This window comes from Pteropus medius, unplaced genomic scaffold, assembly GCF_902729225.1.
Source record: "Pteropus medius unplaced genomic scaffold, Ma_sr-lr_union100, whole genome shotgun sequence".
Classification (NCBI taxonomy): Eukaryota; Metazoa; Chordata; class Mammalia; order Chiroptera; family Pteropodidae; genus Pteropus; species Pteropus medius.
The window spans coordinates 85,039-111,631 of record NW_024353409.1 but is presented as its reverse complement, the minus strand read 5'-3'; the positions used below and the strand labels follow the sequence as shown (position 1 = coordinate 111,631).

Here is a 26,593-nt window from a genome sequence, read left to right as displayed (position 1 = left end):
CCAAGAACTTTGGACTGCACAAGACAGAACTATAAAATGACAGCTATTAAGAAATCAAGTAACAATGGAGACTGTCCTGTACAGTGGGCAATGTCCTAAGCTTCCCTATGGCGTTAACTTAAGATTTCTAGGAAGTAAATAGCTACATTAACCCATTCTAACATTGAGGAATTAAGGCATAGTCATTTGAAATTCCTAATGTTATTTCATACAAAATGAAAGGACATGTCAAACTCAAACGGTGTAAAGGTACAAAAGAGAAGAGTATTAAGGGAGTTAAGAATATAAGGAATATCGTGTTGAGGGGAAAATGGAGTGGTGGAGGTCAAGGGAATAAAGGGAGTAACGGAAATTGGCAGTAACTGGTAAAGGAGTGTACAAGGCAAGGTGGGTAAAAGACACAGAAACCCTAATGCCTGTGAAGGTTTAGAGAACACAGAGACAGAAGGGGGATACTTGGTTGTGAATGAAGTCCTGGAGGTGTTTAGTGTTCTAAATAGAAATAAAGGGTGGAGACAAAGTGGTGGGTGGTGGGGGGAACAAAAAGAGTTGGAAACGATAGTGGCATCAATGAAATAACAGGCCCACAAAGAGTCAGGGACTATAGTAAAGGCTTCCGGGTTATGGGAAAGCTGTAGACACCTGACATTACGATGTAATGCGTGCATTTGCACATGAAGGACACAGGAAATGGGCTGAGTCACTGGAATGGCTTGGGAAAGGATAGAGGTTAAGGACAAGAAAAGTATGGATAATGGAGGCAATGGAAGGTAAGGTGGGTGGGGCTAAGGGCTCAGGAGTGGGAGAGGGATAGGAGTTTCATAAAGATAAAGATCTCAAGTTCACAGGATGAAAGGAGAGCAATATAGAAGTCTAGGGTAAGTCTTTGAAAGTTAGATTGAGGCCTAGTGGATGGCCAGAGGTCACTGGGAAAGGAAGATTGAGGTCACAATCGGGGATAGAGATAAAGGGAGAAAGAAATGAAAGCGGGCAAATGAAGGTTGCAGGAGGAAAACTGATGGTCACTAAATTATTTTCCCATTCATTAGTTCTGATTTGCATTTGATTCACAGTTTGCAAAAAGTTTTGAATGTCAGCCCATGAGGCAATACTCGTACTTACAAATAATACCTCTGGCAGGCCCTTTATTTGAACATACAGCAGAGGAACACAGGTAAATTTTCAGTAAACAATGAGGTACAAATTTAGTCTCTTCTTTGGGAATACCAGTTCCAAGGTGTGACCATGGAGAGTCAGGTGGAAACCATGAGAAGAAAATAAATCCTGGCGACAGCCCCAATGGTCCTGGAAGTGAGTTTTTACATACAGGCTGCGGATTAGATCTCATGTCTGCTTAAACAGTGTTTTTGACCTTGTGAGACCCTAAAAAGAGATCCCGCCAAGCCTTCTAGACTTCTAACTTCTGAACTGTAGAATGCCGGATCGAGCTGTAAAATGTTATATTATGGCAGTAAGAGAAAACTAGTCTAAAGAGAAATAAAACATGAAAGTAGAGAATATTTAAACAAGAAAGTAAAAGTTTCCATTTATTATCCCACAAACAATAATTTTATCTCCAGAAATAACTCCTTTCAATCGGTTTGAGGTGCATCCTCTTTATGCAATTTCGGAGTGTATCTGAGACTGAAATTGAAAATTTATGCTATCTAATCACATACATACACACATGTAAAAACCAGAATATATCACTTCAAAATATGCTTCTTTGAAGTAAAGGTTATTTTGAGCTGAAGGCAAAGAGAGTAAGAGAAACTGACCGCCTTTTTCTGCCTAAAGGCGGATAGTAAATTTTCGTTTTCCTGGAGACAGAATCTTATCTTCCAAGTGACAGCACCAGAGGAATGGCAAACACAATCTGTTATACTAACCCTGACCTCAAGTTGACCCATCTACCCCAACCCCATGCCCCCTCATCTCGCCAATCCTTCCCAAATTTACCATTCATCTAAATGGTGGAAAAGTTCCCTGTCTGGTCACCTTTTGGGTCTTCATCCTCTAGTCAAGACTACTATGCATATATAAAAATTTTATTAGCTTTCTATTCTTTCCTCCTGTTAATCTGTCTTATGTCAGTTTAGTTCTTAGGCCCAGCCCGAGACCCAGAGAGAGTGAAGGATGATTTTCCTTACCCCACATGAACATTATACTGTTCTGTACTTGGCTCAATATTCACACAAATATCATATCAGGCTTACTATCAATCAAAATGCTGTTTTAAATCAAGGATAATAAAAGCCATGTTTTCGTACCACTAGAAATAGATCTACTGCATTTGCTAAAACACAAATTGGATGGTAATTGTGAATAAAACACCTTATAGAATCATCATCTGCTTATACACTTAGAGTTGAAGGTGTCTGTCTTCCACTATCACAAACATCACGGAATGTGGGTTATTTATTTGTGCACAGGTAAATTACTGGAGTACTTCTAGGGTATGAGATTGTGCCCCATCATGATTGTACATTCCCACCGTGAGTGGACAGTTGCAAAACGGTCCTTGCGAATAACCATAAAGCCTAAAATTCTACCAACTGTGTTCCCGCACATTCCACCTTTCTTTCTTGGAGTATTTTTGTCATCTTGGTCCTTTGTGTCTTCGCAGGCACAGGGTGGCCTAAGGACAGAGAGAGACTTTGCTCCTCCCCTTGCTCCATCTCACGCATTCCCACAAGACACCAGCACATTCTTCCCTACGTGACCAGAGTTTTTCCTTGGTCATCACTCACCACCGGGCCTGTGCTATTAAGTTTCCTCACCAAATGCTACACCTGCACACCGAGGACTTCTGGCTCACATGCCCCTCCCAGGCCAAAACCCGCACTCTCGTGTTCCCCACTTCCCTAGGCCCTGTCTTTAGACCACCAGCATTAGATCCCATCTCAGGCAGGCACATATGCCCGAGACCAAAATTCAGGGAACTGGGCCCAATAATTGCGGCACAGATCAGACCTCCCTCCAACCCACATGGTTTCTCCCAGGGTTTTTTATGCTGTCTCCCATTTCTGCCTTTTCCTTTGCCCGGCCCTTCACCCATGCACACACCGGGAACGCCCACCAACGACCTAAATGGAATCCCTCCAACAATGCCCATGATTCTAGAGCGGACTGAGGATCACGGGCTGGCCACCCAGAATCACTGTGTGTAATACAGACACAGGAGGTACCCATCAGTCCCATCGTTAGACTCATGACTCTTGTGGGGTTTCTACAATTTTCAATCCGGGACTTTGTTCAGTAGAGAAGAGAGGCCATTATAGAAAGTTACAGAAAATAACTTCCCTGACGGCCTCTTCCGAATACTTAGGAAGCATTTTCAATTTCCAGATGCTTAAATCTACTTCCAGTACTACTGAATCAAAAATCAGAGGTTGAGAAATGATTTTAAAATGAGGCAACAATAGTTCAGCATTCTAGAAATTTTCACCAATCTAGACTGAAGGATGCGGATCCCCTCAAGGAAGGGAAAATGAAACACCCTGCATTCTTCTTCTTTACACCAACAAATCCCTAATTATTCCTTTGAATTTTATGTATCATCTGTGCTGAGTTTTATGATAGAAGTTGAAGATATCCGAACATATATTAATTCTATGATTGGTGTTTTCTTTGATGAAAATACAAGAGCTGTCCGGTCATGACTGTGGAATACAATGGAAATTTACAGGCCCCAGGTCTGACTGAGAACCTCACTAGCAAAAGCAATCATCTCCATGAAGAAAGGTGAGAACCTCCATTTTCCAAAGCAAACTACAAGCGAAGAGAAACTAAAAAGAGAAGGAGACATCAGATGGAATGGGATGGCTTATTCAACGCTCTTGATAAACAACTACAAGACCCTTACGAATCGTTAACAGGGAAAATATTCACTTCATAGAGGAGGAAAGGGGCAGACAGCCCCTGAACCAAAGGAAGGAAGTTCACATCAGCTGTGGTGGGACAAACTGATTATCAGCTGCAAAAAACCAGAAAAGTAAATAATATGAATAGAATTATGAAATTTTAAAAAGTTTCATACAAATTTTGAGCTCCAGACAGCTCCCACACACTAGGTTCTATTTATTTTAAATTGGCTTTTCCTGAGGCAGTCGAGAGCAAGTTGACATTTCATTCATTCTCTCTCTCTCTCTCTCTCTCTCTCTCTCAGATTGTGGAGTTATTCTGGGCTATATACTGACTGCTATTTGTGCATTTTCCTAATCCTGGTCTACACAGACACGTGTCCCACCTGGATGGGAGCTAAAAATGAAATGTTCTCCTTCATCTCTGACACCACAGAACCTGACCCCACCCGCAGTGGGAACCTTGGTACCAACATATTTCCACGTGGATCTGCCACAAAGGAAAAATTATGGATAGTGCAGGTCATTAGTTTGTGGTGGAATCCTTCAGCCAGATAAAAAGCCAGGAAGGACAGTGTGGAAACAGGCTCTGGGGGACGGAAGCAACACCCTAAGGAGCTGACCTGGACTTTCATTAGAAGGGACACAAAGTAGTTGAAAACAAATTTAACAGGACCACCAGATGTAGAGATGTCAAGGTTTGCAGCTTCAAAATACATGGCATTTCAGTAAGAAAAGCGGACACATCCACACATCTGTGATACCATGTTTATCTGAGAAGCAGTTATTTCATCCTCATCACCTCCTGCTCTGGATCGTTTGCTCTGGCGACACTATGTGAGGAGTCACGGCTGTATCATGAAAATGTGTCTTCAAAAGTGTCAGCACAGCCCCTTCGTCTGCTTTCCCCACACTCACAGGCAAAAGGACGTGGAAATGCTGAAGAGGCCACCCTCCCCTGTCCTTTGTCCCAGGAGAGTCAGGAATAGTGAGCTCCTACCTGGGGACCAAACTGTGCGGTCCTCCCTTCCTGCCTTCAGTCAGATGCCCCCTGACTCTATGACAGCACAGGCAGTGCTGCTGCTTGCTGCTTGCTGCTCTACTACTCCTTCCAAGAGCAGGTGCAGCCAGTTGTGACCTCCTCCTGGCCAGGGGCTGCTCGCAGCCCTCACTCATCTACTCAGAGCCCTCGTGCCCAATGCTGGCCCCGGGAGGGTGCAGGTGGTGGTCGTTCTGCAAACTCGCCACGTGATCTTTACTGTAAACCCGCGCTGACGAGCGCGCACAGACGCTTTGCGTCTCACTTTTTAATGTGCGTGTGAGCCAGCGGCTGTTCCCGGCTTCACTAAAAGGCACTGCGATTTTCCTGGTTTGCAGGGGGGCAGGGAGAGGCCTCTTTAACTGGCTCCCTGTCACTGCTGACGTTACCCCAGACCCATTTTTTAGGAGCGGCACATTAGTGGAAGCAGACGCAGCACACCTGAGCCCCTCATACCAACCATCATCTCAACGCATCAACTTCTGTTGAGTTCCCAGCGAAGAGTTTACTGTCTTCTGTTAGCTCCCAGTAAAGACCACAGCCATCGTCCTGGAGGATCACAGGCTGTGCTGACACTTCCGAGTTTACAGAAAACTCATACAGGCGGTAAGGGCTGAGCAAGTCTGTTCGGAAAACAACGTGTACACGTTCATTAATGCAGGTCTGTTGAGCATCTACTGTGTGCTCGCAAGTGAGTTATGGTCACGGGATTGGGAATCTGCCCACACTAAGTTAATTCTCTCGACGCCCAGGGGTGGCACTAGGTGTCCCATAATAACCGTGATCGCGTACATCCTGGGCCTTGTCTTTCTCTTTTCTTTGGTTCCCATCACTGATATTTAAGTGTCTGTGTATTACAGGAGCGAAATACGGACGGAGGGATGCAGAGAGGAGGGTGGATTTAAGTTCAGAATGTTTCACTGTTGTTTATATTTACTTGTTTTGTGATACGATAAAACGTTTAAGTTTCTAAGTCAATGCCAAATACGTTTCCTAATTGCATGTACCTTTCACACTCCCATGGTGGCTCATTTTAACTCCCCCACAGCCTCACTAAAATTTGTTATTACAAGTTTTATTTTTTAATTTTACCAGTCTAGAAACTAGGAAGTGGCATTTCACTGTCGTTTCCCTGCTGTCCTGGAAGAATGGACAAACGCATATATGAATATATGTAGAAAAAAATATAAACATTAGTTAGCCAAATCCCTGCCTGCCATCCTGTCAGTTCTCTGGGAATATTTTCCTTCTGAGCTAGAGTCTCCTGCTTGGAAATATGAGACATGGGCTACATGGATCATATCCACTTAAATCCAATATTCCCATTCGTCATTGGTTTCTAGTGAGAAATAGTTAATGTTTTTCTTTCACTAAAAGCTTTCCAGTGAACAAATATATCAACATTTGAAAGCGCAGTTATCATGAACAAATCTCTGATATAAAGGCCATATATGTACTGGATGATTTCTTTATTATTCTCAAATCTATGAGGCAGGAACTATTAAAGAAGAGAATTTAGGTATGGGTGGGGAAATATGTCATTTGACTAAATTCATACCGTAGGTACAGGCAGGATGTGATTTTAACCTTGCTGGGCTGATAACAAATCAAATACATTTCACGACTACTATACACAAATCTAGTTAGCTGTGTCCCCCCTAAGAGTCTAGATATATATTTAGCTGTTGTATAACTTGCCGATATATTTCAAGCTGGTGATAATTTTTTATAATTTTAGGTATAGTGAGTTTCTATTTTGTGTAAAAAGTTATTTCTTAGGCCAATATCAATTATGCAGAAAATTTAAGCGGTCTTAAACAAAAATGTCGATGCTCTGAGTGTCAATACTACTGAATCCAGCCAGATGACCAAGTTGCATTTAATAAACACAAGAATGGCTCAAGATTAGGATGGCAACAGGAAGACTCATTTGCTTTTGTGTCAGGAACAAAATTTAGTATCACTTGTCACAAAATTTAAACATTAGTGTGCTATAAACTATGACATCAATCACTAATATGTGATTAAAATTATGTAGAGGAAAATATTGCTAATTTCAGATCACATACGCCTTAATACGTGCATAAATTAAAATCATTAGCAAGGAAGTTAGATGGCTTATATTGTAAGATTGTTATGCAAAATGGAAATCAGAATGTGTGGGATCTTGTGCATTTTATTAAATTGGAATAATATATTTAAATAAATAAATGCCAAGGCAGCGATATCATGAAGTAGTTTAGCTAAAGTCTCAAAAATGGTCCTATATAATCTCGTGTTAACCATCATGTCCCAGTAGGGACAACAAACAAATACAAAAGAAATTATGAAGAAAAAGTATTGCTAATGAAGTGATTCAAGTGCACTACCAAATGGCATTTTGTTACCTACAACCTTGAATAAGGTGGGATAAGTTAACGGCAGAACACGTCATTCAGTACACATCAGTGTGAACAAATTCAACTTTAGTTTTATTAATAAAATATGTTAAATTCACAAATAGTCTATGTGAAGCATGACAAAAACAATGTATGAGCTTTTGCAATTCACAAATTACAAGCGGCCAAGAAGCATTCAGGTTCTTCTGGTACAATAATCTGAGCATGGTGTTTTCAATGATTTTCAAGACTGAGGCTCGCTGTTTAGTAAACAAGGATGTACAATAATTTTGTGCACTTAAAATGACTTGTCTATACCTTCTCAGGTATCTCTAAAGACTTCTTTAATTCAACCACGTCATATAATATTCACAACTCCAACCATAGCTACTACGAAAAAACATCAGAATTTTCATGAACCGCCACCTCATTGTCTTACAGAGCAAGTGGTAAAACTACTTAAAATTCAGAATGCTCCTCTATCTTATATTAATGCAAAAACTGATAACCTGAATACCTATGTCATAGTGACGTCTATCAACATTCGAAGTCAAGCACACACTCCACCTGCACTTTGATTTTCTTCATACATCATACACTGCAACATGCTCGCTCTTCAAGGGAAAAGTAGACTGTAGTGAATTCCACGTAACATACAAGAGCTCTCAGCTCCTAAGATACCAACAATCAACCCCACGATTCACATGCACATTGTGATAAAAACATAGCATGAAGGGATTTGATAGTGGAATCGCACATTTCCTTTTCAATAAACCTCAAGTACTGTCAATATAGATAAAGACACATCATAATTATAGCCGTCCAAACATCCATCCCCCTGATATTTTGAAGCATGTTCACAAGTACATTTTCTAAGTTTTTTAACTGGTCTGTGTGTATTCTCTACAAATATTCTGGTTTAGAGTGTTATCTGAAGTGTTCTTGCCTTACTTTCTAATGTCATTCTGTAATATTTCAGATGGCATTGTTGATTAAATACTTCCCCACATTTTTTAAAACATCTTTAAAGTCACTTGGTAGCATGAATTCTGTAGGGTTTTCTTAAGTGTATAGTTTGGGCAAAGGTCTTTCAAGCATTAGGAAGAGAATTTCTCCCCAGTAAGCACTGTGATGTGGACTGAGGCTGTATAGGCCCAGATACGGGGTTTCTCACATTCTTCACAGACGTTTTCCTCCACTATCTCGTGGTCAGTAAGAGCTGAACACCAGTCAAGGTTTTGGCACATTCTCTGCATTTGTAAGGTTTCTTTTCGGTATGAATTTTCTCATGTTGAATAAGATGTGAACATCGGGTTAAGTCTTTGAGCCACATTCTTTATACTTGTAAGGCTTTGCTCCTGTATAGTGAGACAAGAACTTCAGAAAAAGGCTTTACCACAGTCTCCACAATTGTACCACCACTGCTCTGTAGTGTGTATTCTCTCGTGTTGAGTAAGATGTGAACACCAGTTGAAGGCTTTGCCATTTTTCACATTCGTAAGGCTTCTGTCCAGTCAGATTACCTAATATGAAGTGAAAGAAGCCAATCCGAAAAGGGTACATACTGTATGACTCCAACTATGACATTCTAAAAAAGGCAAAATAATGGAGATGGTAAAAAGGTCACTGGTTCCTAGGGTTTACAAGAGGAATGAATAAGCAGAGCACGGAATATTCAGGGGGTGTGAAACTAATCTCTATACTATAATGGTGGATCACCATAAATTTGTCCACACCCATGTAATGAAACCAACTTGAACCTTTAAAGTGAGCTATAGTCTTTGGGGATGATGGTGTGTCAATGGAGCTTCATCTACGTAAGAAAGATACCACTCTGGTGGGGGACATTTAGAAGGAGGTAATGCATGAGGGGGCAGAAGTCACAAGGGAACTCGAACTTCAGTTCTGCTGTGAACCTCAAACTGCTCTTAAAGACAAAGTCGTGCTAGACTTCTGCTTCTAACTATCTGTTCTCGGGTCCATGTCTGTCCACCGGTTCTTTATTCTCATCCCAAAATATAAATGTATCTGCTACGTAAAAAAAAGCCCACACATAAGACAGCACCTCACACCAAAGACGAAGACCACTATCAAGAAAACAAAACACTAACTGTTGAACCAATGTTGAGAAATTAAACGCTAATGTACAGTCAGATGAAATGTAAATTGGGGCAAACTGTTTGAACAGTATGGTGTTTCTCAAAAATCAAAACTAGAATAAACCTAAGGTGCAGCCAACCCACTTTTGGGTAAGATAGTTTGATTACAGCCTCATAAATGTTATGGGCAGAGCGTGGAGAGAATAACCCAGGGGCACATTGTGAGTATATAACTGCTAACCATATTCTTTGAACCCATCATGTAAGAAAATCGTCATAGATTCCTTTGACCTTGGGAGCCCAATGGTGCATTGCCTGTTTTTCTTATGAAGTATGCGACAAAGGTGGGATGAAACTGTGTTGGTACAAGAAACATGACTCATTCAGGGTTATGAAAGGTAATTAAATTTTATTCCTTAAAACGTGAGCCCTACGACATATTCCCAATGAACCTGGCAAAACTTAATACCAGCACTTCGGTGAGAACCATACACACGCACATACTATTCTGCTTCTTTTGAATAAGCTTTCCTCTCAGGTATCTGCTCTCTCGATAATTCCCAAGAATAAGACAAATTTTTCACGAATCTCTGATATACAACAATTATTGCCATTCGATGGAGAAAGTCACCACTTTTTCTGCATGATTTCTACCACTAATCACTCCCTTGTCACTTCGCAGTCTCCCCCATGAAAAGACCAGGCCATTTATAACTGGACCTGCTGTTTCATAGTGGGTGAGGCCTGTTCAGAGACCTGCGCCCTGAGCCCAGTAAGTATAAAGACTTAGAAGAGTGTGGCTTTATTCTCTGCCTTCTCTGATGGTAATTCACACAATAATGAATTTGATATTCAGTGTGTTTCACCAGGCAACATGGTAAGAATGAATCATGCCCCTTGAAGGAGGCCTTTTCATCGTATGGACTGCTTCCCACAGACTAGCACAAAAGGCCTGGAAGGAAGGCACAAGTTCAGCAGACTTTGAACTTCAGGTTAAAACTCATAATCATGTAGTCTTCCAAGAAAATAAAACTAAATATTAGAAACACTGAAGATAGTGGGCTGTTTGTACATGTTCCTGTGATGTTCAGAGTTTTAACATAGTACATTTGTAACATTTCTGCAGTATGTAACGTTTTCATTTCAGAGAACTGTGGACTTAGCTATTTCTAGTATGAATTATTGACTGAGGAGCTGGTTGTGAGAACTGGCTGAAAAAATTACTACATTCATTACAAATGCACAAATTCTGGGTGAATCCTGAGGACACACTGTTGCTTAGTATTTCCATGTTCATTATATTACTATAGTTTCTGCCTTCCATTAATTCTGTCATTACCCAAAACATGTATATATTTGATGAAAAGCCTATGACATTCACATTTCTAAGGTTACTCTCCAAAATATTATCTCCTGACGTCCCAGTTTTCTCTTTTGTAAAAGCAATAACACGTACATTACCTACGCGTGTTTTCCCAAATTCTGCTGTCTGAAGAACTGAAAGGCATGGATAAAGGTTCTGACACATATTTATGTAATTTCTCTTCACTGTTGAATCTGGTCTTCCAAAATACGTGAACTCCAATGGCTTTACCACACTCGTTGCAACTGTAAGGAATCATTCCACTGTTCCCAACTGTTGATCTCTGGATAAACTCTTGGCCACACAGTAATCTGAGTGGTATCTCTCCAGAACGTGTACTCTTACAGCTAGCAAAGAGTGGGTCCTAATTTAAAATTCTGCCACATTCACAGCATTTGCAAATATGAACTATTTACTGAATCCTAAGTTGAAGAAGGCAATACCTAAAAGCCCTGCCACATCCACTACATTTCCAAGGCTTCTCACCAGTATGGAGTATCTGATGCTAAGCTTCCTGGAACTCACACTCGTGGCTTTCCCACACTCAATATATTTTAAGGTTTCTCTGCAGTATGGATTCTCTGATGTTTAGTTAGGCTTGAATGCGCACTAAACTCTTTACCACACTCATTACATTTGTAAGGTTTCTCTCCAGAATGAGTTAACTGATGGTAAACTAGGCTTCCCCGCAAACTATAGGCTTTGCCACACTCACTACATTGGTAAGCTTTCTCTTCACAATGAGTTAACCGATGGTAAGCTAGGCTTGCACACAACTATAGGCTTTGCCACACTCACTACATTGGTAAGGTTTCTCACCTGAATGAGTTAACTGATGGTAAGCTAGGCTTGCACACAAACTATAGGCTTTGTCGCACTCAATACATTTGTAAGGTTTCTCTCCAGTGTGCAACTTCTGATGTGTAGTTAGGCTTGAATGAACAGTAAAGTCTTTCCCACACTCACTGCATTTGTATGGTTTCTCTCCAGTATGGATTCTCTGATGACTAGTTAGCCTTGCACACATAATAAAGGCTTTCCCACACTCATTAAATTTGTAAGGTTTCTCTGCAGTATGCATTCTCTGTTTAAATACAAGGTGTGATCTCTTATGAAAAACTTTGCCACATTAGATTAAAAAGGTTTCTGTCCAGTATAGATTTTCAGATGTATAGTTAGGTTTGAATGCACACTAAAGGCTTTGCCACACTCATTACATCTGTAAGGTTTCTCTCCAGTATGGATTCTCTGATGAGCGGTTAGGCTTGAATGCACACTAACCTCTTTACCACACTCATTACATATGTAAGGTTTCTCTCCAGTATGGATTCTCTGATGTGTAGTTAGGCTTGAGTGGACAGTAAAGTCTTTGCCACACTTATTACATTTGTAAGGTTTCTTTAAAGTATGCAATCTCTGATGTACACTTAGGTTTGAATGCACTCTACAGGCTTTCTCGCACTCATTACATTTGTAAGGTTTCCTTCCAATATGTACCGACTGTTGGTAACTGAGGATTGAAGGCTTTTCCACACTCATTACATTTGTAAGGTTTCTCTCCGGTATGGATTCTCTGATGTATAGTTAAGCTTGAAAGCACACTATAGTATTTGCCACACTCAGTACATTTGTAATGTTTCTCTCCACTATGAATTCTCTGATGTCATCAACCTTGCACGTACCCTAAAGGCTTTGCCACACTCAGTACATTTGTAAGAATTTTTCATGCACGCTTTCAGATCTGTCAGTATTGAAGGAAGCATAGAGTCATTCCTATATACAGTAGGAACAGTGGATTGAACCCTAGGAAAAGCTCTTTCAAGTGGAGAAACAAAGGAAGTATAGTCAATAGGCTTCTCAGGTGGATTACATTCATCAATGTTCCCTTCAGTTTGAAACGTCGTCATATCAGCCTGATGTGACTGAAACCTCTGTCCAAGCCCGTTTTTAATAGGCTCCTTTCCAGCACGCTCACTACCAAGTTCACCTTTTCTATCAGTGAGATGTTTTCTAGGACTTATAGACATTCCTTTGTGATTGCTTTCATCATTTCTCTGCTGACAAGCAAAATCATGCATATCTTCCTGGATTTCCCTGAAGTAAAAATCTTTGATTACATGGCTTTCACATCTTCCAAATATCACTGTTTGGTATTCTCCTCCTGTACTACTGGGTTTTGTTGGTTTCAATTTCTTGATCACATATGAAGGACAGAGATCTAAAGAAATTAAAAACACATATTTACCCTACTAATTAATTCATCTCTAAGTAAATGTTTCTTGTTGATATCTAATATTACACCACATTATACTCAACACAGTTATGTAACTCACTGAACATGATACACAATCTTCTAAAATAACAAAGAAATAGGTTTCTTTACAACAAAATAGTTGTCACATGCAAATCAAATGAATTTAAGAGTAGGCTAGTTTCAATAACCCTATGATAAAAATACTCATTGTGAAAATTTATATTAGCTTTCAAGGAAAAGGTATTTCCCATCATGATTTCAAAATACATATCAGCTGTTAGTAACAATACCGCAATCACATAACTGAGGAAAAACATACGTAATACATATTTTTACATACATATTCAACATAAATGCTAAAGATAATACATTGTAATTGTGAATCATCCAAAATCACATTACCTAAAGAATAATCTAAATATAGAGCCATCTGAAATTATACAACAAATATACCATTGAGAAAATTAAAGCGTCAATAATTCATGTCCAAAAAAAAAGTTCTTAGAAAAATAAAATGAAAAATAAAAATTAAAAAATAACAAACTTTCCTAAATATCTGTCATAAAACTATCTGTACCCACAAATACTGGCATTTGAGAACATTGACAAGTCGTGCATGTTATCTATGTTGCATAATGAATGTGAAAAACCATCATTTGTATGTCACAATAAAAATTAATTTAAAAAAAAGAGTTCTAGGAACCCATGAGAACACTAACAGTAAATAATAGGTAACCATATTACAGAAATTGAACTCTCTCGAACTCTAAACATGCTCCCTTCAGAATGAAAAAAAGAACTTCTGTTTTAGAAAGAGCACACAGTATGAGAATTGGAAAGTAAGTGGGCATCACTGACTTCGAAATATCACGTCAGGAAAAGACACAACATTATAAAGAATATTAAAAGGAGACAAAACTCACTGTTGAGATTTTTATGACTGCTCTATAACAGCTGATTCATAGAGCGATTCCCTGTGTATACAGGCCCGTTTGCTCGTCCAGTATATTGGACCACAATATATGAAATAGAATCTGTGCCTTGGCAATTAAGGTGAAGGTAGACATTTCCAAATAAAAACATAGAATATGATGCAGGCAAGAGACTGTCTCATAAGAAAGATGCCAGAAACTTTTGAGTCTTCAGCACAAAACATGCAATATCCTTAGCCATCTAACAGCACTAATGTGTTTTAAAAAGACTTGTGGGAAATTACCAATACACATTCAAGTAACAGCAGTAGACTCAGAGGGTTTAGGGACATAACCCTAGTTTCCATAGAAAATGACAAAAACAAAATTGGAACCTGGACCTACAGACTCAGATGACATGTTCAGATCCACGACTGCCCACCTAGGCAGTACAGATCCCAAAGGCTTAGAGCAGGAACTTAGAGAAAAACACTTATTAGTACCAGGAAGATAGAAAGATACTTCCAGGGACATACGAAAGCTAAGCTGTGTCACTACGACAACATTACACAGCCATTGATCTTGGAAATGGTTTCTGGGTGACTCTTGAAGAGTTAAAATATCTGAACACACCTCTAACTTGTGAAAAGATTAAATGACTAAACAAAACCATTCAAGAAAGAATAAAACAACCACTACAAAATTCTAACGTTTAAAAAACAGTAATGCCAATCTTTCTCAAATACCTCCCAAAAAACTAAAGACAAGGAAACCCTTCTAAATATCCAGGAGGACAAAACTGCCCTAATAGCAAAGTGAATAATAATGAAAAGATTATTGATGAAAGCACAAACCAAGTTAAGTAACACACTGAAAGGATCATCCACCATAACTAACGGGGTTATGTCCTTGGAATGCAAGGTAGTTTCCACACAGAAAAATCATTCAATGTAACATAGCACAGTAAAAAGATGAATGAAAAAAGACACTTGAACACCTCAACCGATGCAGCAAAAGCATTTGAGAAAAGTTAGCTTTTCATGATTAAAAAAAACCCTTCAATGAACTAAAAAGAAAAATCAAGTCCCTCAATGTAAAAGAGGACCTATATGACAAGCGCACAGCTAACAACATACTGGTGAAAGACTAAAAGCCTTTACTCTAACATCAGGAACAAGTCAGTGATACCTACTCCCGATATATCTATAAAGTATGGTATTGGGAGATCAGGGAAAAAAATGGCACAGATGATAGAGATTTTATTCATGTCCTTTGTGACCACATTGAAGTTGTGACACAGAACAAAAAGCAGACAGACTCACCTAGGGTCTAGATAAACAAGGCCTATGACTAAGGAGAGAATTACAAAATCACTCTGCACCAGTAGAAGGTATAAGGAGGGAGCTGCCGGGTTCTGAGCGGCTGAATGGGACAGAGGTTGTGGAGGCGGCAGCTGGCAGCTGCAAACACCTATTAAAAGGGCCATGTCCCCAAGCTGACTTTCACGGTGACGGATCTGCTTGATTTGAGCACCAGTGCCGGGTAGGCTATGTGGGGGGCACCAGGGACTTACAGGGAGACACTGAATTCTCGCAGTGAGGGCCAGAGAAAAAGAGATCTCCCTGGCAGAAGTGCTGGCAGTATCCATTGTTCCTCTGTTGACCTTCACATTCGTAAGGTTTCTCTCCAGTGTGGAATATCTCATGTCTAGTAAGATATGAACATCAAATAAAGGCTTTACCACGTTCCTTACATCTGTAACATTTCTGTCAAGTAAGAATTTCTCATGTCTACTAAGATATGAATATCGAGTAAAGGCATTACCACTCACTCCAGTGTGAATTTTCTCACGTCTATTTAGACTGGATAATTGACTAAAGACTTTTCTACACCGATTACATTTGTAAGGTTTCTCCTCGGTATGAACATTCTCATGTTCACTTAGGTTTAAAGACTGGTTCAAAGACCTGTCAAGTTAAGTACAGTTGTTTGTCTTCTCTACAATATGACTTTTCTGCTGTATAGTGAGATTTGAGCTTTGACCAAAGACTCCCCCACATTTATAATGGTTCTCTGGAAACTGAATTTTCTGATGTTTCTTAAGATTTCACCCTTGGTTAAAGTTTTCCTAAGAATCAATGAATTGATAACTTCCCTCTCCATTACACGTAGTCTGGTAATCACCGAAGACAGAAAAGACATTAGTGAGGGCACTAATTTCATTGAACATGTAAAGTTGTTCCCAATTATTCCATGATACCTATTAAATCATGATGATTGTATAAATAGACTCCCACAATCACAAAATTTATAGACCTTGGGACAAGAAGGGATTATTTCTTTATGGAAGCGTAATATATCCCTGGTTAAGGGATCGTCAAATTGATCACATTTAGGATTTCTATCTTCACTTGTAAAGCTCTGATGTTTAGAAATGCCTGACTATAAGTTTAATCCTATCGTACATTTGAAATAATTCAAATGGATATTCACACTATAGAGTAGGTAACTTCACAGCTATTCCATATTTCCTATCAGAGAATTTCATTAACCAACATCAGCATAAATAAATAAATAAATAAATAAATAAATAAATAAATAAATAAATAAATAAAAATAAACAAATAGATGAAGCTCCCTTGATCAAAAGAAAAAAGTTGGCTGAATGAATTTAAAAAATAATATCCAACTACCTTTTGTCTACAAAAGACTCACTTTAGAAGCGAGGACACATATAGGATGTAACTAAAAACATGGGGAAATGTATTACATGAAATAATCAATGAAAAGTATGGGTGGCCATACTAATATCGGACAAACGCACAGTGTCAAAAAGTATCACTCCGAAAAGAAGGGCATTACATAATTATAAAAGAGTGAATTGAACGGGAAGCTATAAAAATTATATTACAAATATGTAAAACTCAGTGCAGCCACAAACAGTAGGAAGGTTCCTCAAGAATTACAAACAGAACTACCATACGAACGAGTAATTCCACTCCTGGGTGCTTAGCCAAAGAATACCAAAACACTCATTTGAAAAGCTATATGCACCCCTACATCCACTTCAACGTTTCTTACAATACACGAGATATGGAAGCAACCTAAATGTCCACTGATAGATTGATGGACAAAGAATATGTGATACATGTACACAACGGAATATCATTCAGCCAAAAGAAAGAAGGAAATCCTGCCAATAGCAACGACATGGATGGTTCTAGAGGATACTATGCTAAGTGAAATGAGTCAGACAGAGAAAGACAAATTTCATACGATTTCATTTATATGTGGAATGTAAAAAATAATAACGAACAACCAAATCAGAAAAAGATTCGCAGGTAGAGAATTTACAGACAAGAGAGAGCCGTGGGGAAAAGAGAAAGAGGTGAAGTGGATAAGCGCTATAAAGGTCTCGTTATAAAATGACTAAGGAATGGGGATGTAATGTACAGCAAAGGAAATACAGTCGGCGATATTGTAATGCCTTTGTAAGGTCACAGATGGTCACTAGGCTTACTGTGGTGATCACTTCACAAGATTTACAAATGAAGAATCACTGTTATCCACCTAAAACTAATATTGCATTTCAATTATACTTTGATAATCAAAATAAATAAGTTCAATGACTGCATCTTTGACCACAAAAAATTGTGATATATCTTTCTTCTGTTCAATTTGTACAATACTTCTCTTATACTTTCATAAGCAAAAAAAAGAAAGAAAGAAAGAAAATCAAACTAAATAACTATTTTATATTGGTGGCATATAATTAGGATTACGTTAAAAACTGTCAGTATAGTTGACATAAAATACTGTCAAAAAATGTATACCCCAACTTCAAGTGTTGAATCAATGTGGAGAAATTAAACCTTTATGTACAGTTGGATGAAACAGAAAATGGCGCAAACTGTATGAAAAACAGTATGGTGTTTCTCAAACAATTTAAAATAAAATTATCCATTGAAGTGATATCCCACTTTTTGGGTATCTATCCAAAAGACTTCAAAAGACGGACTGCAAGAGACATTTACTCACCCACGTATATTGTAGCATTATTCACAAAAGTCTGTAAGAGGTGGAAGCAACCCAAACGTCCATGGATAGATGAATGGGTACAGAAAATGTAACATGTACATACACCAGAATATTACTCAGCCTTGACATAGAAATAGAACTCCTCTGATACAATGAAGAAAAACCTTGAGAACATTTGTTAAATGAAGGAAACGACTCACAAAAAGACATACTAAAATTCCATTCCTGTGAATCATCTAATGTAATCTGCCTCATAGACATTAAAAAAGTGAAATGGTAGTACCCAGGGGCTTGGGGCAAAGGGAAATGAGAAAGTGGTTGTTTAATGGTTTTCAGACAGTTTGGCAAGATGTGTATTTCCAGAGATCAGTTGCACAACAATTTGGACATACTTAACACGACTGAATTCCACAGTTACAGATGATTGAGATGTTACATTTTTAGTCATAACTTTTTCCAAACTTGAAAAGCAAAAATGATATCTAACAGATAATTATAAAAAATTTCATTACCTTCCATTCAAAAAAGTGTTTCTCTCAAAAAGAGAAAATCATCAGTCAATGCATATGAAATGATGACTATTTCCACACTATTTAACTACACAGGATAAAAACAAACAAACAAACAAACAAAAACCCCAAAAACCTGACCATTAACTGAAATGAAAAATAAGCAAGATAAGTCACGAACGAAGTCAGGAGAAAATTATACTACGTGCCGAGAATCACTGATCTATAAAATCGGCATTTGAGATGAACATACACCGTGATTCAGAGACATGCTGAGCAAGGCACATGAAAACCCTAACGATTACTGTTGGCCTCAAGAAAACTGAAATTGAGGAAGCAAACATTTTCCTAAATATGGGAGCCTAAAAGCAATGTAACCCACTTCTTCCAAAAGGAGTACGTTCGAGCACGCTATATCAGCACTTCTGAATCAAAATTCACAAACTGACCCAGCTCTAATGAGAAAGTGAAAACATACGAGACACAGCCCCAGCCAGCTTGGACTGAACAAGACACAATAATAAAATGATAGTTATTAAGAAATCAGGTAACATGAAGACTCTCCTCTTCGGTGGGCAACGTGCTAAACTGCCCTGTGCTATTAATTTATTGACAAGCTCTGTGAGGGAAACAGACACATAAACCTACTCTAACATGGAAAAAATGGAAGAACACAGACTTGAAATTTCTAACGTTCCTTCAGACACAGCAAAAGAACATTTTGAAGTGAAACAGAATGAGTCTTCTCGTTTTAGGGTGGTGCGATAAAACTGCTGACTCTGAACTTTGTAGGGTCGTGTTTGAAGCCTCCTTAAGATCAGAACTTATAAAGCAGAAAACATAAGCCATCTCTCCTCAGTGCCCCTGGGATTTCTGCACCAAATCCCAGGACCTCCACCACTTCCTTCACAAAGTCCTCGCGTGGGACAAGAATGGAAATTTAAAAATGGCTTCTTGTAGAATTCCTCATAAGGTGCAGACATTCCCAGGCTCCCAAGGTAATGGAAGGACAGGCAGACCCTGCCGGGCCCCACAGGCCAAGGGGAGGACGTTGGCCCTCACTGCAAATGTGACAGAGATCACGGAGCAGGTGGAGAGTCCCTAGAGGATGTAGGAGCATGGGACGTCTTGGAGAGACCTGTCCCTCTGTGACAGTGACAGAAAGAAACCTGGGCTTCTCATTTCCTTTCCAGTGAAGCAGAGATTTCCAAACCACATCTGAAAGTCTGGCTTCCTCCGTGACCTTCGGCTCTCTCACCGGTGTCATCTGCTTCCTTCATTCCCACCTACCTCGGTGAATGGACATTGATTGCCTTTCTTCTCTTCATATCCCAGGCCTCCTCCATGTGCTCCAAAATGGTGACCAGGTCTGGCTTAGAGACAGCAAGGCCTGTCTATTAGAAGAAGGAACATGAGTTTTGATGGAGATTCTCCAGTTTCCAATCCAGTAAGTGCTCAGGTACAAAGAGAGGACATTGTAGAATGTTAGAATATTCTAGACAATGATTCCCTAAATACTGTTTTCTCACAGCACCTTTACTCTACTAGACAACACGTAAAGTGTTCAGATCCAGCACGTAAAGTGTTCAGTACCTCTTCCAGGTACATCATGAAGACTTCTATTCTACACCGGCAACCCCCAGTTTGACCTTTGAGAGCAGCGATCTGAAACTCTACCACACAAAGCAGAAGCTCCGAGAAACCACATACCAATGAAAGAAACAAAACCCTGCAGGTGGGGTAGGCATTCTGGAGGGAAGTCGTCCTCACCGAGGGAGACCAGGTTCCTGTAGGTCTCCAGCATCACGTCCCCATACAGTTTCCGCTGAGCCGGATCCAGGCATTCCCACTCCTCCGGAGAGACATCCATGGCCACATCCCTGGATGTCAAATCGTCTCCGAAACAAAATACACATTTACCAAGTGGCCACGGGCAGAGTTCCTAAAGTGACTGAATATAAAAATAGAGTTAAGGAAACTAGTTGTGACCTAGGAGAGTATCCAAAAATAAACAGTAAAATCATTGACAGAAATATTGTCTAGTGTATTTTCTAACTCTGGGAAAAGAGGATGACATACGATCCACTAAACCACTGAGGAGACTTTACTTTTCTGGAAGGTACATTTTAAAATTAAGGAATCGACACAGACACATGGCTTTTTGAGTATGGTACGTGTATCATACAGGATACACTGTGCACGTTTCTTAGATGGAAAAGTCATGATGACTTAGAATTGTAAAGGACTTCTCAAATTTTAACATGGACAACAATGAAGATCAAAAAATGGAGATTCCAACTGAGGAGTTCTGGGGTGGGGCCTCTGTTTCCACATTTTTAAGAACCTCACTTTTACCTAGTGACACTAATGTCTTGAAAATTAACTGTATTCTAGATATAATTCTAACCTTTTTTATATGTTAATTATAATGCATATAAGTAATACGAGGAAAATATTATTCTTCTTTTATGAGAATATTTTCTGAAAGATCCAGTAAATGTTAGAGCCAAAGTTTTTCTTCAAACTCTATCTACAATTTTTGAAAAAGGACACGGACCAGCACGCACAGACAACCCTCATGAACGTTCACAGCAGTTTCTATAACTGAGAAGAACACAGCTTAAGCAAGTAAGGACAGCTCAAACAACGTTAACATTTTATGCACACAGGCCGACAGACATATGGGAGCTATGAACACATTAAAAGTGACAGAGAATAGAATTTTTCACATCAATAATATCAAGATTATTTTGAAATTCTGTGAATCTCATAAATCTATTTGTAGCTGAGTCTTTGTATTTTATAAACACTATAGGGAGAGGAACACACAATAATATAAGTTAGAGCTACTGCTGCTTAGTCTTTCATTTCTTTGAAAACTTTTGCATATCATTTGTGCTAAGATGTCCATTAAAATTTTAACACACTCGAACATACATTAATATGATTTCTTGTAAACTCTCTTGAAAATACAAAAAGTGGTGATGTAAAGTGTGTCAGTAACATGAGTGTGCCATATAATGAAAATTTGGAGTAACAAGGCTCAAATTTTGGATTTTGATTAGAGCCTCTACTTCAAAACCCAATCTCTCGCTTTCTTTTCGCGCGATAAGCGGAGGGAAAAAGGCACATGAGACACCATCGGCCATGCACACCATGCAGACCATGCGGCCTATGCGGCCTGGGAGGCAGCACCTGTGTGGCCCATCCCCAGGCTTCTCGAGGAGCAACGGAGCCTATGAGTTGAAGATGAATAAAGGTCGTCACGATGAATGTTTTCCAAACACTTATCATAGAGAATGACTGAAGCCACTAGTAGAACAACTGCACCTAATGAGCACATAGGTAGCTGCGGATGAAGGTTCAAGTCCTCAGTTGTGGTGTTTAAAACGTCTTCATTGCTTCAGTGGTGTGGCATGCAACATTTAAAAAAATAATAACTCAATAGAATATATAGATGTCAAATTATAATGTACACCTGATAAATAATAATAATAACAATAATAATAATAATTGCTCAAAAAGACATGAATTTAAGGAAATGATGAATATAAATTTATTTAACATTAACCACCTCACAATAAATTATGTAAATAAAGGGGAAAATAGTAATTTTATAGTGAGGAGAGCTCATCAAACAAGTAAAAATTAGGTGAAATGGAACAAATGGATCAGGTGACCAAGAAACAGGGAAAGACACATTATCACTGCTGTGATATTACTGGCAAAAATAAATAAATGAGGAAATTATAATCTAAATCTGAACATAAAACATTAGTTTTATGCAAATTTTAACTCACATAAAGCTCCTGTGTTCTGTAACTCTGACAGTGCACTTAAAAGGTAAGTCTTTTCTAACACTCTTGTGAGCAGGTCTATTCTAATTATTCTTTTTCAGAACACTCTGAGCTATTCCGACCACTCTGGTCAAACGTGCACTTTCTCAATCCCGTTCTAACAGCACAGATGTTGCCGCCATAGGAACCTACAAGCTACACTCCTGTTTTTCATAACACCCGAGCATCTGACTCGCCCCACAGGGATCGTGGACATCGACGCCTTCCCATGTTTGTGTCCGTCTGTCACAAAGGGGATGTTTTCAATAGTTGAGGGTCATTAATTCCCGGTGACAATTCTTCATGCCCTTAGGAGCCCAGATGGAGAGATTGCAGAAAAGGCTCTTGGACAAAGGACGGAAGTATTCTAAAGAGCTGAGCTTGACTCTCATAGAACAAAAGGAAAAAAATAAGTAGTTGAAAACACACTTGAGAGGCAGGAATGTCAGTAGTAGGCAATCAAAGGTCGTAGGTTCTAAATCCACCAATTTTAGGAGGAAAAGCACGCACGGTCCTGGGACAGAACGTTTACCTGAGAAGTAGCCATTTTGTCCTCATCCTCTTGCTCTGGGTCGTTAGCTTGGGCGATGTTGTGTGAGGAATCACGGCTGCATCTTGAGAGTGAGCCTTCAAAGGTGTCAACAGAGCCCCGTCATCTGCTTCCCCCACACTCACAGGCAGAAGCGCTGGGAAATGATAAAAAGGCCATGTTCTTATGTCCATTGTTACAAGAGAGTCAGGGACAGTGACCTCCTACGAGAAGACCAAACTGTGAGTTTCTTCTTTCCTGTTTTCCCGTGCTCTGCCTTCCCACAAACGTCCACAAATCCCCACAGCCCTGAGAATGAGGGCCGCTCTCCTGCACACCCCCCAACCAACCCAACAGAGCCCCCCTGTTACCTGCCCTTGACCAAAGCCTGCTCTTATCTCTCACAAATGTGTCCAGGAGCCCTCCTGCCAATCCTGGCCTCACCTTAGAACCACCTGGAACATCTCATTAACACAATGATGATGCTCCACCCAGAGCAGCGGTCCAATCTGTGGGGTGTTGGGTGCAGGTGATGTCATATCTTAAAAGTCACCCGATCTAGCAGAACCGGGATGGGAAGCATTGTTTGAATGAGCAAGTAGGTCCCTGGGGATCCAGGCCACTCTTTTTTTTTTTTTTAATTAAATTTATTGGAGTAACATTGGTTAGCACAATTATATAGTTTTAAAGTGCACATTGTAATTTGACAAATGTATATTCTATTGTGTCTTTACCACCTAAAGTCCAGTTTCCTTCAGTTGCCATATATTTGATCCCCTTTACCCACTTCACTGCCCCTACACCCTATATTTGACTCCCTTTACCCCATGGGCCGCTCCCTTCTTCTCCATCCCCTATCCTCTGGTAACCACTAGTCTATAGTCCATGTCCCTGAGTCTCTGTTTGTTTGTTCTATTCATTTGTTGCTTTGAGGTTTATATAAGTAATTTCTACTTTTTCTGTCTGACTTATTTCACTTAGCATGATTATCTCAAGGTCCATCCATGTTGTCACAAATGGCAGTATTTCATCTCTTCTTATGGCTAATATTCCATTGTATATATGTACCACAGCTTCTGTAGCCAATCATCTATCGTAAGACGCTTTGGTTGCTTCCATGTCCTGGCCACTGTGAATAATGTTGCTATGAACATTGGTGTGCAAATATCTTTTTTGGATATGGGTTTTCAAGTCTTTGGGGTAAATACTCAGTAGAGAAATTGCTGGATCATATGGTAGATCAATTCTTAGTTTTTTGAGGAATCTCCATACTGTTTTCCATAGTGACTGTACCAATTTGCAGTGCCACCAGCAATGTATGAGGGTTCTTTTTCTCCGCATCCTCTCCAATGCTTATTACTTGTCCTGATGATTATAGCTATTCTAACAGGTATGAGATGGTATCTCACTGTGGTTTTGATTTGCTTTTCCCTAATAGCTAGCGATGTTGAGCATCTTTTCAATATTTTTTCTATGTCTTCTAGAGAGAAGAGTCTGTTCAGGTCCCCTGCCCATTTTTGATTAGATCATTTGCTTTTTTTTTTTTTGTCATTGAGTTGTATGGGTTCTTTGTATATTTTGGATATTAGGCCCTTATCGGAGGCATTGCTTGCAAATATATTTTCCCATTCAGATGGTTGTCTCTTTACCTTGTTGACAATTTTTTTTGCTGAGCAGAAATTTTTTAGTTTGATGTAGTCCCATTCATTTATTTTTGCTTTAAGTTCCCTTGCCTTTGAGGTCAAATTCATAAATTCCTCTTTAAGTCCAAGGTCCTTGAGTTTAGTTCCTATGGTTTCTTCTATGCATTTTATTGTTTCAGGTCTTATATTCAGGTTCTTAATCCATTTTGAGTTAATTTTGGTATGTAGTGGTAGACAAGAGTCTGAATTTTAAAGACGCTGTGGACTTTGTCATCTCTGATGACATTGCTCATGCTCTAGCTCATCTAGACACTGAGTATCACTTAATGTGTAGAACATCTAACCCTTCTGTGTAGACCCCTCGGTGTTGAATTTTAATTGTAATTTCAAGTATTGTTTGCAAAAATGAGAGGCCCTCTCTGATTTATGTACTCTCATAACCTTTTACAGGAAAGTAATATAAACCAACATTATGGACACATAACTTGCTGAAAAATATCTGACATGAATCTCTCAGAACTCTCCACTTGAATTGATTTTACATCTCTCTGCCCTTCTCATTCTGTGTGTAGATAAGAACTATTACCATTTCTCCTTGCTGAAACATATTTTATTTCAGGGATGGTTGACACTCGGCAATGTGTTCATAGAATTCTCTCTGAAGGAGCGGAAATGCCTGTCCCCAGCTCAGTGGGCCTTGTACATGGAGGTGAGGTTGGAGAGCTACTAGAACCTGCTCTTCCTGGGTGAGGATGACTTCCTTCCAGGGTCAGGATCTGCCCTGCGTGTCTCTTCCTTTCCCCTTAGGTGCTTCATGGGAGCCCCTGCCTGCATGACTGAGATCAAAGCTTCATTTACTGAAGCATGAAAAGGCTTCATAAGTTGGCACCAGGACTTTAGCCTCCTCCTTTCTTCAGATGATCTGCCCACTTTGTGACACATCAGGAGTCATTCTGGGGCTTAGTTTGTGTAAAGCCCTGTGGCAAACTTAAAATATCTCATTCTTTGTTTTCTGTCTTCACGTATTGATTCAGTAGTTGTTTGAAGAGAGTTTTCAGTATCTGCATATGACACTGACACCTATGCCCAGAAGGAGGCGAGGAGTCTATACATTTGTGAACTGTTTTTAAGTTGTCTGTACTATTCTCATTCCTCAGATTAATGGAGATTGTAGATTTTGGCAGAAGTACAGGTCTTCATGCTCCTTTCTTCTTATGTGCAGGAATTTCTGCTCCTGATCTGTATGTTGTCTCCATTTTGAAGCAAAGGAAAGCACCCTGGACTCTGGAGAGCGAGTTGAACATAGCACAAAAGTCAAATTGGTGGGAAGATATCTAATGTGTGAACACAGGTGAAAGCTTGGAAAGGGAGAGAGAAGTCCTCAGCCTTCATAGTGTTCGCAAACCCACCCAAGTGAGAAAATTCTGTGGGCAAACAAGTTTATTTCTGAGGAAACCTCAAAGGTAGTTTTTCTTCTTTCCAACTTATCCTTCTGTCCTTCAAGGTGTAAAATGTATTTTTTCACCCTCATCGAGGCTGCATTTTTAACAGAAACAAAGGTCAGGTCTTTATCGTGATTACAACACTGTTCTGTGGCCCCTGTGACATCTTTGGTTTCTTGAGTTCAGGAATGTGGGGCGGGCTGTATCACATGGTGTCTGTTCCCCTGGTTTCTCCTTCTGAACTGGATTCCATCAGATGCTCAGTTCTCAGTCCGTACAGAGCAAGCTGAGGCCTGCTTCCTGAACCTGTACCAGTCCTGGTCCCATCTTTGTTTCCTATGGTTGGAAGATCTGATCAGAAGACGGGATGCACTGTCTGTCTGTACGTTCCATTCTGTACTCTAGGCAGGGCTCTCTGGTGCTCTGTCATCTGTTCTGGTCCCTGAAACATCTCTTCTGCTTTTTCTTCACACTTCAGAAATGTGGGTCACAGGGAGGTGGGTAGGATCTTCTGTACCTGTTATTAGGAAATCTCTAGAGACAGTGGACAGAGAGAGCGTCTCTTTAGCCCCCAGTCCTACACGGAGAGTGCACTTCAATCTCTCAGGATCATAGTGTGGTGTCTGTGGCAGTGCACACGTTCCCCCTACAATCCTGCTGTGTCTGACCCCATTTCCTCGCTCATGGAA

At 39.7% G+C, this 26,593-nt stretch overlaps 1 protein-coding gene across 1 annotated transcript; it reads right to left on the bottom strand.

Moving 5' to 3' along the window:
• Positions 1 to 7,350: 7,350 nt before the first annotated feature.
• LOC120592818 (zinc finger protein 665-like) lies at positions 7,351 to 20,324 on the bottom strand. The gene is given in 7 exon segments (XM_039850488.1): positions 7,351 to 11,514; positions 11,517 to 11,861; positions 11,936 to 12,258; positions 12,260 to 12,331; positions 19,745 to 19,848; positions 20,048 to 20,127; positions 20,225 to 20,324. Coding segments are annotated over 7 exon segments (1,242 nt in total). The 3' UTR covers positions 7,351 to 11,296.
• Positions 20,325 to 26,593: the final 6,269 nt, after the last annotated feature.